Source organism: Sus scrofa, chromosome 6 (assembly GCF_054392235.1).
Source record: "Sus scrofa isolate SSC_HxYL_T2T_F1_AM1 chromosome 6, Sscrofa_HxYL_maternal_Yorkshire_Landrace_v2.0, whole genome shotgun sequence".
Lineage (NCBI taxonomy): Eukaryota > Metazoa > Chordata > Mammalia > Artiodactyla > Suidae > Sus > Sus scrofa.
In genome coordinates, this window is record NC_139388.1 from 86,852,573 (window position 1) to 86,865,136 (window position 12,564).

The window sequence follows — 12,564 nt, forward strand, 5'->3', positions numbered from 1 at the left end:
CTGTATTTTCACACACATGTTGTTTGTTCAAACATTCTGACAAGTGCTATGCCTCGAGGATGTGGGAGATAAACCTAATGTCTGGCCATCTCAGGACTCGGCATTCAACTTAAACCTGGGAAGTGGGCGTGGGGGGGTGAGGGTGGGGTGGGGTAGTAGCTGGGTCATGTTTGAGGGAAATTCAGAAGAGGGAACAAACAAATAACTTTTCAGAGGGGGTGACATTTGCCTCAGGCATTCAAGGGTAGCAAACCCAGAGCCAGCGCCTACCTCCTACCTGGCTCAAGGTATCACAGCCCTTGCCCTCGGGGGCTTCAAACCCTAGTATGGTTTTTCCAGTTTGAGGACGACCTACATCAAAATGTCCCAGGGCTTGCTTTCTTTTTTTTTTTCCTTGTCTTTTTGAGGGCGGCCCCCATCGCATATGGAGGTTCCGGGGCTAGTGGTCTAATTGCAACTGTGGCTGCCGGCCCACACCACATCCACAGCAACACCAGATCTCAACTGCGTCTGCAATCTGCATCGCAGCTCACGGCAATGCCGGATCCTTAACGTGCTGAGCAAGGCCAGGGATCGAACCCTCAACCTCATGGTTCCTGGTTTTCCTGGTCAGATTCATTTCCGCTGCTCCACAACGGCAACTCCTCCCAGGGCTTGTTAAAATGTGAATTCCTCTCTTCCCCATAGGAGGAGACTCAGAGAATTGGGTAAAGCAGGGTTGGATGTAGCACCAGGTGATCCTGATGCACATTCAAGTTTGCCACGTGAATACGGAAAGAAATTACGCCAGGAAAGGAGAACCTCATGGACCATGGCTTGGGAATCCTTCGAAACATTCAGCCACTGGAGGATGCAGTTCCAGACTGTAGGCTTTCGGAAGAAGAGGGGGATCCCCGCCGCGCTTATAACCGGGGGCCTGGAACACTGTAAGGCCTCATATATATTTGCTCGTACGCTGGCTCCCAAGACAGAAGTGACAGGAGAGTCAAAGGGAAAAAACAAGTAAGAAGAGAGAGAGAAAAAAAAAAAAGGTGTTTCTAAGGGGATGACAACTTTCCGAAAAGGGAAAAGGGAGCTCCGCCTAACGGAGTTGAGGAGGCGACCGCTGCGGTCAAGGGCGATGAGTCCTGGGGGCTGCTGCAGGGGGAGGGCGGGAGGCGCCTTCTCGCTTCCCCAGGCCGGCCGAAGGCTGAGGTCACCTGGCAAAGTGCCAGCAGCAGCTGCAAGGACTCGCCAGCGCTTCGGCGGGAGGCGGTGTCAGGCGCTGGTCCCCAGGGGACTTTCCCTCCCGCCCCCTCGGGAGGCGTGGCTCGGAGTCCTGCCGGCCACCCGCCTGAGACTTGGCAATTTTAGGAGCCCTCCAAGGCCACGCCCTCCAGCCTAGGTCCAGCCCCCTAAAGCTGTCGGTCTGCCTCCCCCGCCTAAAGCCAAGCACTCGAGCCCCGGCAGCCCCCTTTCCTCCGAAGAGTCCGGAGAGGCTGGGCTTTTGGCCCCGCCCCAACCGAAGCCCCTCCCCGGGCCCCGCCCCACGACTTGAAGAGGCTTGGGCTGCCGCCGCCTCAGAGTCGCGCGCGGGGCGTGGGGCGGTGCGGAGGAGCCGATCCTAAGGCAAGGTTGACGCCGGGACTGTCCAGGGAGGCGCAGCGTGGCGGGAGCCCGAGCCAGAGCAGCCCCAGAGCTGAAGCAGCCGTCGTCGCCGTCCGCGGAGCCCAGCCGAACCGGCCATGGCGTTGTCGATGCCGCTGAACGGATTGAAGGAGGAGGACAAAGAGCCCATCATCGAGCTCTTCGTCAAGGTGAGCGCTCGCCGCCGTCCCGCCCCGCCGAGTGCTCGGCGCCCGCCTGGCCGCGGGGGGCGGCGTCCCCTGCCGCTCCTCAGCCCCGGCGCCCCCGCAGCGCCCCCGCGCGGCGCCCCTCACCGGGAGGGAGGGAATCTCTGCCCCCGCGCCCCCGGCCCATTGTCTTGGGCCCACCCGCCCCTTCCCGCCACGGAGGCTGTCGAGGGAGCCGGGGTGGGACGGGGACCCCAGAAAGCCAGCGCTGCCGGCCGCCGGCAGCGCCTCCAGCGGCGCGGGCCCCGGCGGACGCAGCACCGTCGTCCCGCGTCCGGGTGGGACAAGCTGCCCCCCTCGGCCCCTGGGACCCTGGCGGGGTTGGGCCCTGTCACCACCACCCTCCCTCCGCCACCGCCCGGGCCCGACCCCACCCTACCCCTGAGCTCTCCAAGTTCACCCCCGGCCAGGGGGGCGAAGCCTGGAGCCCGTGGTGAGCTGATGAACTGAACTTTGAACGCTTTCTAGAAGAGCGTTTCACTCTCGGCTGGTAGGAAACCGTAACTTTAATTTTCGGTTCCATCTGAAAAATTTTTTTCTAAAAAGAGCAGGCAGTCCTGCGCCTACGGAAAAGACCGAGATTCCCAACTGAGGTTTTCCTGCCTTAGGTATTTTACCACCATCTGGTTTTCTTGTTTCTCAAGCGCGAAGTGTTTTGTATGATGCAATATTTTGGCTGCTCCCCTCGGTGTTGTTGCCTCGGGAAAGATCGTGTGTGCCCTTTTGTTTTGAAAGAAAAACTGGTGAGGGAAAGAATTCCGAACTTGCTTGGACTTTAAAGGGTTGATTTTTTTTTCCCCCTTTGTCTCTTCAGTTTTTATATCCTGGAACTACCATATTTGCTGATAATTACCACCCTTAGCCCTTTCCTATTTTTCTTCAACATTTTTCATTTTACCAAAGGAGAGAGAAGTTATGAACATCTGGATCCAACTGGCTCCCTCAAAACTTCTTTAAAATCCTCGAGATTTTTCTGTCTTGGTCCCTTACTTAAGCAGACTCATGCAGAACTAGGCTCTGAATTGGAGAGTTAAGAGAAATCCAGAACAATTTTTTTTCCTTGAATTTTTAAAGGAAAAAAACAAAACATTGAAGGGTGTGTTTGAGACATGGAAAGAAGAAATGGGCTGCAAGTGATGAAAACAGTTTGTTGTAGGATTTTTTTTTTTTTTTCTTTTCAGCTATCAGTTTTAGAAACACTTTAGTTCAGGGAACTGAAACAGCAGACAGGTTTAGAACCCCCAGAATATCTTTGAAGAGTCTCAGTTACTTGGAGTGGCAGAGTCCTTTGACATGCAGAGAATGTAGGAAGGAACCTGAAATAAGAGAAAGGAATAGGAGTGGGAGGCAGCTAGGAGAAGGATGAAGGGTGGGTCAGGGATTAATGTTCAAAAATTTTCACTGAGCCAGTAGTAGGAAGAAGTTTCCATAAATTCAAAACCAGTGTATCTACTAAAACCCTAAAAAACATGATACTTAAAGATGAAACTTTAGAAATATCATTAAATTTGTGGTCATATAAGGGTACTGTCAGTAATGGCTTCTTTTCAGCATTGTGCTGGAGGTCTGGCCAATATAATAAGACAAGAAAAAAAAAATGAAGTATGTGAATTAGAGAGGAAGAGGTCAGTGCTTAATGCCCTGCTTGCTATTAGTTTAACTTTTCCCTTGTGGAACAGTTGGTTAAGGATCTCACATTGTCACTGCAGTGGCTCTGGTCTCTGCTGTGGTGCAGGATCAGTCCCTGACTCAGGAACTTCCGCATGCTGGGGGCATGGCCACAAAAAAAAAAAAAAAAAAAAATTTACTTTTCAATTAGAAGGAGATGGGTGTGGTGCATTGTTTCGAAAAATTGAGTTACTTGCATACCCATTCTCAGTTTTCCATGTGCTGCAGATACTGCTCTAAAAAGAAAAAAGAAAAAACATAAATACATTGCCCTAAGCAATAATACCTTGAGACTATGGATTATATATCTTATCTGCATAAGTATTAAAATAAGAAATGTTTGTGAGCCACTTAAAAGTGTCCTGTTTATCACTTGTAAGCATTTGTCACTGGGCTTGGTGGCAGAGAACCCGGGTCACAGTTCTGTACTCACTGGCTGGCTTAACCTGGGCAAGTGGTTTTCCCTCTCTGAGACTTGTTTTCCTCATTTATAAAATGTTTTCTGCTGCCCTTTGGTTCAGCATAAGCAAAACTTTGTACTGATACAAATCCGGATAGCTGTTTCAGAGGGGTAAAGGGGCCAGGTAAATTGTGGTAAAGAGTATTATTGATTTCCAGAATCTGTGTGGGGAATGCAAATGGGGAAAAATACCCTTGTAAATATAATTATTTTGAAAGCAATGAAGGGGCAAAGACTGCGGTTGTCCAGTGTGGTGTCTTAAACAGTGTTAATTATTCTGCCAAGAGGTATCTGATCTGTAGCAGAAAACTATTATCTACACTTAAAGGGAGTGTGTGTAAGGTGCTGCCTGTTAAGACAGCATTAAATTTCAGAGAGATGAGCTTAGACCTTCCCAGCTAGTGTGATTCGACTCACAGCTACATTTCTTTTCTTGTGAGTATTGTTTTTGGAGTTGTCTGCCCATGAGCCTAGTAACTGCTCATCACCTGTGTAGCAGTAGATCTCCATTTTTGTTTTCGTACCTATGGGGATAGGGCACCCTCCCAATGGTAAAAGAAGCTTACAGAGGTAGTCATACTCAAGAGTGAGGATGCCCTCTTCCCCCACCCTGAGGGGCCTGGTAGATGTACATTTTGATAGACCAGCCCCACTTGGGGACCACTGATTAATAGGGTGAAGTTTAAAACTGCTAGCAGGGTCATAAGGTCTCTTATCTGCTGCCTGAGTTTCTAATCCAATTTGTTCATTTACTAATTGTGCCACACAATAAATCTCTCTGTACCTCATCTGCATAGATGGGATATTAATAGACCAGTCTCATGGGATTAAATTAGTTAATATATGTGGTGTGTGATAAGTTAGAACAGTATCTAGTACACGTAAGTAAATAAAGGCTAGTTGTGTGTTATTTTGCATGTACATATTTGTATGCACATCTCCCCTACCAGATAAACAGTAAGTTCCTTTTGGTAAGATCTATATATTGTTCTGAGTGTCTGGAATATAAGAAAGTACCAAAAGTTGAAATGAGATTGTTTCCCTTCTGAGCATTCTGGTGTCAATGTATGTGTCTGTCATGCTTCGAAATGGAGAATTACTTGCTAGATCCTGATGGTCTGAGTCTCAAGCCTTGGTCCTTCTTTTATTCAACTGCGCCTAGCCTCCAGCCTCCAAAATACCATGTGGTTTTATCTTTCCCCCCACCTCCATTATTTGGTGCTTCTAGTCTTTGCATGAATCTGCCGTATTTTCCACCAATATTTTTTCTTGGTTATGTTCAGAATTTGCAAACCAAGATTTCCGTATTGGTTAAAAGTAAGTGTTGAACAACAAAATGAGAGAAGTTGAAAAAGACTGGATTTTGGATTTTTCTTTTGCTTGTATATGTCTGACTATTATTGATGGTGCTGCCATTCCACCCACACTAGAATCTTTGGTATACTTAGTATTTCTGATCTTGGTTTAGAAGGAGTAACTTTTCAGAGTTTAGTTTTATTGGCTGGAATTTCAACATATTGATGTGCCATTTTGAATTGGGGCACTCGCTGTTGGTAGTTGTCACTAAACTGCTGGAATTCTGGTGCCAAGTGGCTCAACACATAAGAGTAACTGTTTCTTTGAGATATTTGGCGGGGGTTCTGATGTTTGTGGATACTGGAGCCAGACTGCTTGGCTTGATTCTGGCTTCTAGTAGTGTGTCAGGCAAATTTCTTAAATTCTCAGTACCTTAGTTTCTTAGTCTCTAATATCAAGAAAATGATAAAAACAATTTTATAGGGTTGCTGGGGGATTAACTGGTGATCTATGTTTATTAATTAGTGTAGCGTAAGCTTCTGTAATAAATAATCTGCCCCAGAGAGTGGTTCAAACAAGATGGAAGTTTAGGAGTTCCCGTTGTGGTGCAGTGGTTAACGAATCTGACTAGGAGCCATGAGGTTGCAGGTTTGATCCCTGGCCTCACTCAGTGGGTTAAAGATCCGGGGTTGCTGTGAGCTGTGGCGTAGGTCGCAGACTTGGCTCGGATCCCGCATTGTTGTGGCTGTGGCATAGGCCGGCGGCTACAGCTCTGATTAGACCCCTAGCCTGAACCTCCACATGCTGCGGGAGCTGCCCTAGAAAAAGCAAAAAAAAAAAAAGATGGAAGTTTATTTTCTTTCTCACCAAGCAATCCAGGGAGGGTGTTCTAAATATTGGTGGCTTTCCTCCTTAGAGTCATTTAGGGACTAAGGCTCTTTCCAGCTTGTTTTTACACCATCCTCCATAACATTGTCCCCCTCTAAGTTGGCAAAGCTGGTAGCTAAGAAATCCTGGTTGCAGCTGTGGTAGCTGAAGAGTATGAGGGAGGCTCATTGCTCTTAAGGGCCCCAGCCTGGAAGTTTTATCTGTCACTTCCTTTCATAGTCTGCTGGGGAGAACTTAATCATGTGACTTCATCTAATTGGCAGGAATGCTGGGAGATGCGATCTGGCTATATACTACCCTATGTAAAGCCTTAGGAGTAGTGCTTGGCACATAGTAGAGGTTTTTTTTTTTTTTTTTTTCTTTTTTTCATTTTAGGGTTGCACCTGCGGCATATGGAAGTTCCCAGGCTAGGGGTTGAATTGGATCTACAGCTGCCAGCCACAGCCACAGCAACAGCAACATGGGATCTGAGCTGTGTCTGTGATCTACATCACAACTCTCAGAAACACCGGATCCTCAACCCACTGGAGCGAGGCCAGGGGTTGAACCTGCATCTGCATGGATACTAGTTGTATTCATTTCTGCTGTGCTGCAACTGAAACTCCTGACATCTATTTTTGTTGTTGATGATAGTATATTATTCTTAAATGTGGACTTCATTAACAGAAATGATAATAATTCTGTAAATCCTTGAAATTACATTAAAAATTCTGTATGAGCCTTTTTTTTTTGTGATTCTTAAGAAACCATTGTAATAAAATAGTAAATGGTGGTATTCTGATTGTCAAGCATAATTCACATAAGCAAGGTTTAGAAGAAGGGTTTGGGCTAGATGATCATAAAGTCACTTGCATCTAATTATCTATGACTTAAAGCATGCATCGGGATGAACTCAGTGTCTAATACTGAGTTTAGGTACTATGGGAGATAAAAATTATTCAACATTTTCTGTCTTTAGGTTTATAAGTTTTATTGGAAAGACAGTAAGGAAACAACAATACAGAATGGTACATGCTTGAGGAGTCAAGTGTGGTTCACATTAAGTTGGGTCAGGAGGTATGGGGAAAGATGGAAGTAAGTTTTAACTTGACCTTGAAAAGATGGGTGGACTAAGATTGGAATAGCCTTCAAATGGGAATGTTAAGTTTTGGCATCAATTGTAAACTCATGCACAAAACAGTAGATTGTTACTTTTGAAAGAAGAAGGGACCAGGAATCATTCAAACTCATAGTGCCAAGGAGGCAAGTTGTTTAAAAGATGAGAATGAGACTTTTAAAACCTAACTTTGTTTTCCTTATTTTTTGAATTGTTGTCTATCCAAGAGCTTCCCATTGGCATTTGGAAAGGTGCGTATGGATTATACAGAATGGGAAAACTCTCAGCTCTTTGGTCATTATAAAGTGGGAGTTCTTGGAGTTCCCTTGTGGTGGGGCGGGTTAAGGATCCAGAATTGTTACTGCAACGGCTCAGATTGTGGCATGGGTTTGATCCCTTGCCTGGAAACTTCTGCATGCTGTGGGTGCAGCCAAAAAAAAAAAAAAAAAAAGTGGGAGTTCTTTATTTTATTTTATTTTTTTGGTTGAGCTTCTGGCCTGCAGGAGTTCCAGGGTCATGGATCGAAAATGGACCACAGCAGTGACAACACCAGATCCCTAACTGCTAGGCCACCAGAGAACTCCTTTTTTTTTTGTCTTTTCTAGGGCTGCACCCGTGGCATATGGAGGCTCCCAGGCTAGGGGTCGAATTGGAGCTGTAGCCGCTGGTCTATGCCAGAGCCACAGCAATGCCAGATCCGAGCAGTGTCTGCAGTCTACACCACAGCTCACAGCAACACCAGATCCTTAACCCACTGAGCAGGGACAGGGATCGAACCTGCAACCTCATGGTTCCTAGTTGGATTCATTAACCACTGTGCCATGACAGGAACTCCTATGTTGTTTTGAGGGCAGGAGTCAGCCTTCTTTTTAAAAATTTTTATTTTAATTATTTTTTTTCTTCTTTGGACTCCCTGAGGCATATGGAGATCATATCTGAGCTGAACTTGTGATCTATGCCAAAACTGTGGCAACCCCAGATCCTTAACCCACTGTGCTGGGTTGGGGATCAAACTTGCATCCCCACACTCTAGAGATGCCACAGCAGGAACTCCTTTTTAAAAATTGTTTTTATTTTTTATTTTTTAAATTATTTTTATTTTTTTGCTCTTTAGGAATACATCTGTGGCATATGGAAGTTTCCAGGCTAGGGGTTGAATTGGAGCTGCAGCTGCTGGTCTACGCCACAGCCACAGCAACTCGGGATCCAAGCCACGTCTGTGACCTACACCACAGCTCATGGCAATGCCATATCCTTAACCTTAACCCACTGAGCGAGGCCAGGAATTGAACCTGCCTCCTCATGGATCCTAGTCAGGTTTGTTAACTGCTGAGCCACGAAGGGAACTCTTTTTTTTTTAAACACATAGGAAATAAACTTTCTATAGGAAATGATGCTGAGAACTTTGTTCTAATAATTGAGCAAAAACTAACTCAACATTGAGACAGTTACATTGGATGTAATTGGTTTGATGTTTCCAGAGGGGAAATTTCAGGAATTAGAAATGAATGTAAAAATGTGAAGTTAATGGAAAGTCTGTTCTTGATGTGTTTCGTCTGAGCTGATCCTGAATACCTAACAGTGCTACTCTTGGCAAAGGCCAACGTGATAATTTTGGTTAAATGTAAAATTCTGGGAGAAAGAGACCCCAAATGGGAAAGAGACAGGAGGCGGTTTCTGAGACAAGGGAACTGAACACATGAAAAGCCTAACAGTACGGACAATAATAGGAAAGAGGCAATGCGGTGGACCTGGCTATCATTAAAAGTCACAATTGGCTTGGAAGGATGCTTACAGAGATGCCTAGAGGCCAGTAAAAGGATGGTGAGCAAGACTTTCCCACATCCTGTTTCATTGGCTCTGTGGAGTTCTAATGTCTCAGTGTTCTAATGTCTCCTGAATAGGGAATTAGTGAGTCCATAAAAGGGAAATTTGTTAGCCAGGATGGGAAGTGTGATTAAGGCATGGATTAAAACTTTGATCAAGTAGGGGAGTGAGTTAGGATGGGTTTGCCCATTGTAGAGGTTCTTATAGAGAATAGAAAGGGAGTTTCTGAAGGAAAATAACATTAAGGTCATGATTATAAAATGTCCAAGTATGATTTAACAGAACTCTAAATTTAATTCAGGGCATCAGTTTGTGAATTCTCTTGGAAGTTTTAATCCTTTTGTCTTTTTGGAGACTTGACTTTTATCCCTCAGTGCTCAGTACCAAGGAATGGTATAAGGAATATCAAATAGCCTTATTTGGTTTCTTTTGTTTTCCTTTATTTAAAGTATAAATCCGGGAAGCTCTATTAGTCTAACTTTATGAAAGTAACAACTTAATGCAGCTAAATAAGACTGTATTTGAAAGTTGTGCCAAAGATGGACTAGGAATGTTTTATATTTTAACATCAATATTTTGAAGAAGTATAAAATGCTCAACATCACTAATTATTAGAGAAATGCAAATCAGAACTACGATGAGGTACCACCTCACACCAGTCAGAACAGCTGTTATTAATACATCTACAAATGAAAAATGCTGCAGAGTGTGTGGAGAAAAGGCAATCCTCCTACACTGTTGGTGGGAATGTAAATGGTACAACTGCTATGGAAAATAGCATGGAGGCACCTCAGAAAACTAAATAAAGAAGTACCATATGATTTAGCAGTCCAACTCCTGGGCATATATCTGGAGAAAACTTTCATTTAAAAAGATACATGCACCCCTATGTTCATTGCAGCACTGTTCACAGTAGCCAGGACGTGGAAACAACCTAAAGCCCGTTGACAGATGAATGGATTAAGAAGATGTGGTACATATACACAATAGAATACTACTCAGCCATAAAAAAGAACAAAATAATGCCATTTGCAGCAACATGGATGGAACTAGATATTCTCAAACTAAGTGAAGTAAGTTAGACAAATACCATATGATGTCACTTATATGTGGAATCTAATATATGGCACAAGTGAACTTATGCACAGAAAAGAAACTCATGAACATGGAGGACAGACTTGTGCTTGCTAAGATGGAGGAGTAGGGAATGGGATGGACTGGGAGTTTGGGGTTAGTAGATGCAAACTGCATGTGCAAACTGCATATTGCATTTGGGGTGGATAAGCAGTGAGGTCCTGCTATATATATAGCACAGGGAACTATATCTGATCACTTGTGATGGAACATGATGGAAGATAATATGAGAAAAAGAATGTATATATGTGTATAACTGGATCACTTTGCTGTACAGCAGAAATTGACAGAACATTGTAAATCAACTATAATAAAAAATTAAAAAATATTTTGAAGAAGTAGCAATATTAGAACTAGGGCCAGGTATTGATCTCAGAGCATATATTTTGCTTTAAAGATTTTTTGCTTTGCCTAAAACTGAAATAGTGTGGTGACTCTAAGAAATAAGTTTTTTTTTCCTTATTTAATATATAAAACTATTATTCCAACTTGTGAAATAATTCATTTTTATGAAAAGGATTAAATTTTCATTATGGAGTTCCCCTCGTGGCGCAGTGGTTAACGAATCCGACTAGGAACCATGAGGTTGCGGGTTCGGTCCCTGCCCTTGCTTAGTGGGTTAACGATCTGGCGTTGTCATGAACTGTGGTGTAGGTTGCAGACGCGGCTCGGATCCCGCATTGCTGTGGCTCTGGCAAAGGCCCGTGGCTACAGCTCCGATTCAACCCCTAGCCTGGGAACCTCCATATGCCTCAAGAGCGGCCCAAGAAATGGCAAAAAGACAAAAAAAAAAAAAAAAAAAAATTTCATTATGATAGCATTGTAAAAATGTCAATCATCTATAATAATTTAAGTGTTGAATTTTACCACCCCAAAGCATAGCTGTTTATTTGTACCTGTGAGAGAAGATAAAAGGTGAATCTGAACAAACATTGGAGAATACAAAAACAATTAGGTAAAAGATGAGGTAATTAGGAACTTTTAAGAATATGTGAGTTCTATGCATGTTTTCCTCAGTTAACAACCAGTTAGTTGCTTTATTATGGAGGTGGGGACCAGCTGGTAGATTGCTGGAGGGAAACTTCATTAAAAGCTGAAGACAGCCAAATTAGGCTGTTGTGCTAAGCAGGAAAATGGAAGAGTGGTAGCTATGACACTGGACCACGTAGACTAATTGAGAGAAGAAGAAGGTGGTTAGACATAAGAAATGAAATTTTGACCTTGAATGTATTATGCCCAAGACTTAACTGAAAAATTTGCAGATATAAATGTCTGAAGAGTGTGAAATTTTATGTTTGATCTTAGAGGTTACAAAATATTTTAGTTAACACAGGAATTGAAAATTTTAGTTTAAAAATGTTGAAGGCTGGAAGTTCCCATTGTAGCTCAGCGGTAATGAACCTGATCCATGAGGGTGTGGGTTCAACCCCTGGCCTCATTCAGTGGGGTAAGGATCCGCCGTTGCCGTGAGCTGTGGTGTAGGTCGCAGACGTGGCTCGGATCTGGCGCTGCTGTGGCTATGACATAGGCAGGCAGCTGTAGCTCTGATTAGACCCCTAGCCTGGGAACCTCCATATTCCACAGGTGTGGCCCTAAAAAGACAGACAAAAAAAAGAAACAAAGAAAAAAGAAATGAGTGAAATGTTTATGTTCTAACAGATGAAAGGTGGTTAGTGTTACCTCATCTGCCATATATGGTATATTATCAATTTGAAGAAACTTATGTCCTCTCCCTCAATAATTAGTTGTGAGTTATATTCTATCATTTTGTTTAAAATAAAACTGATACATCTTAACATGAATCTTAAACGGATCCTACTTTCTCTAGTTGTTTATTGAATTAAATTAATTATGAATCCCTTGATCTAGCATTCATAGTCTCTCAGATCATGATCACAACTTAAATTTTTATTTTATTTATTAATTAAATGAATTGGCTGCACCTGCAGCATGTAGCCGTTCCCTGGCCAGGTATTGAACCTGTGCTACAGAAATAATCCCAGCCACTGCAGTGACCATGCCAGATCCTTAACCTGCTGTGCTACAAGGGAACTCCCTGTCTTGTATTTTTAATCTTATCCACTACATAAGCTGCAAATATACCTCATGTTCTACTAGATTGGTCCTCAATATACCATGTACTTCTGTGCCTTCACGGAAGAATTTTGCTTTTGTTTCTTTCATTTGAAATATCTTTGGTTTTCCAAGCCTCTCCCCCAGTTCCAGTTTCTGCTTGACAGAATAATATTTGTGCTTTTTTCATTCAATCTAACAAATATTGAGGCACTATTCTAGGAACTTGGATACATCGAAGAACATGGTGGCATTCGAATTCAGTTGGGGCAGGCAAACGATAAACATAT

General features: G+C 43.7%; 1 protein-coding gene and 1 long non-coding RNA gene across 2 annotated transcripts in view; one reads left to right on the top strand and one right to left on the bottom strand.

The window, feature by feature from the left end:
- The first annotated feature begins 1,562 nt into the window (after positions 1–1,562).
- The window catches only part of CLIC4 (chloride intracellular channel 4), an 81,514-nt gene continuing 70,512 nt past the window's right edge, over positions 1,563–12,564 (top strand). The window contains exon 1 of the mRNA XM_021095589.2: positions 1,563–1,796. Coding sequence (XP_020951248.1) covers positions 1,725–1,796 — 72 coding nt within the window. The 5' untranslated portion in view covers positions 1,563–1,724. The remainder of the gene's footprint in view (positions 1,797–12,564) is intronic.
- Positions 6,534–11,005, bottom strand: LOC146402607 (uncharacterized). Its single transcript, XR_014807321.1, has 2 exons — positions 8,465–11,005; positions 6,534–7,955 (listed from the first exon to the last, which is right to left on the bottom strand). It is a non-coding gene; the product is annotated as an uncharacterized LOC146402607 (long non-coding RNA).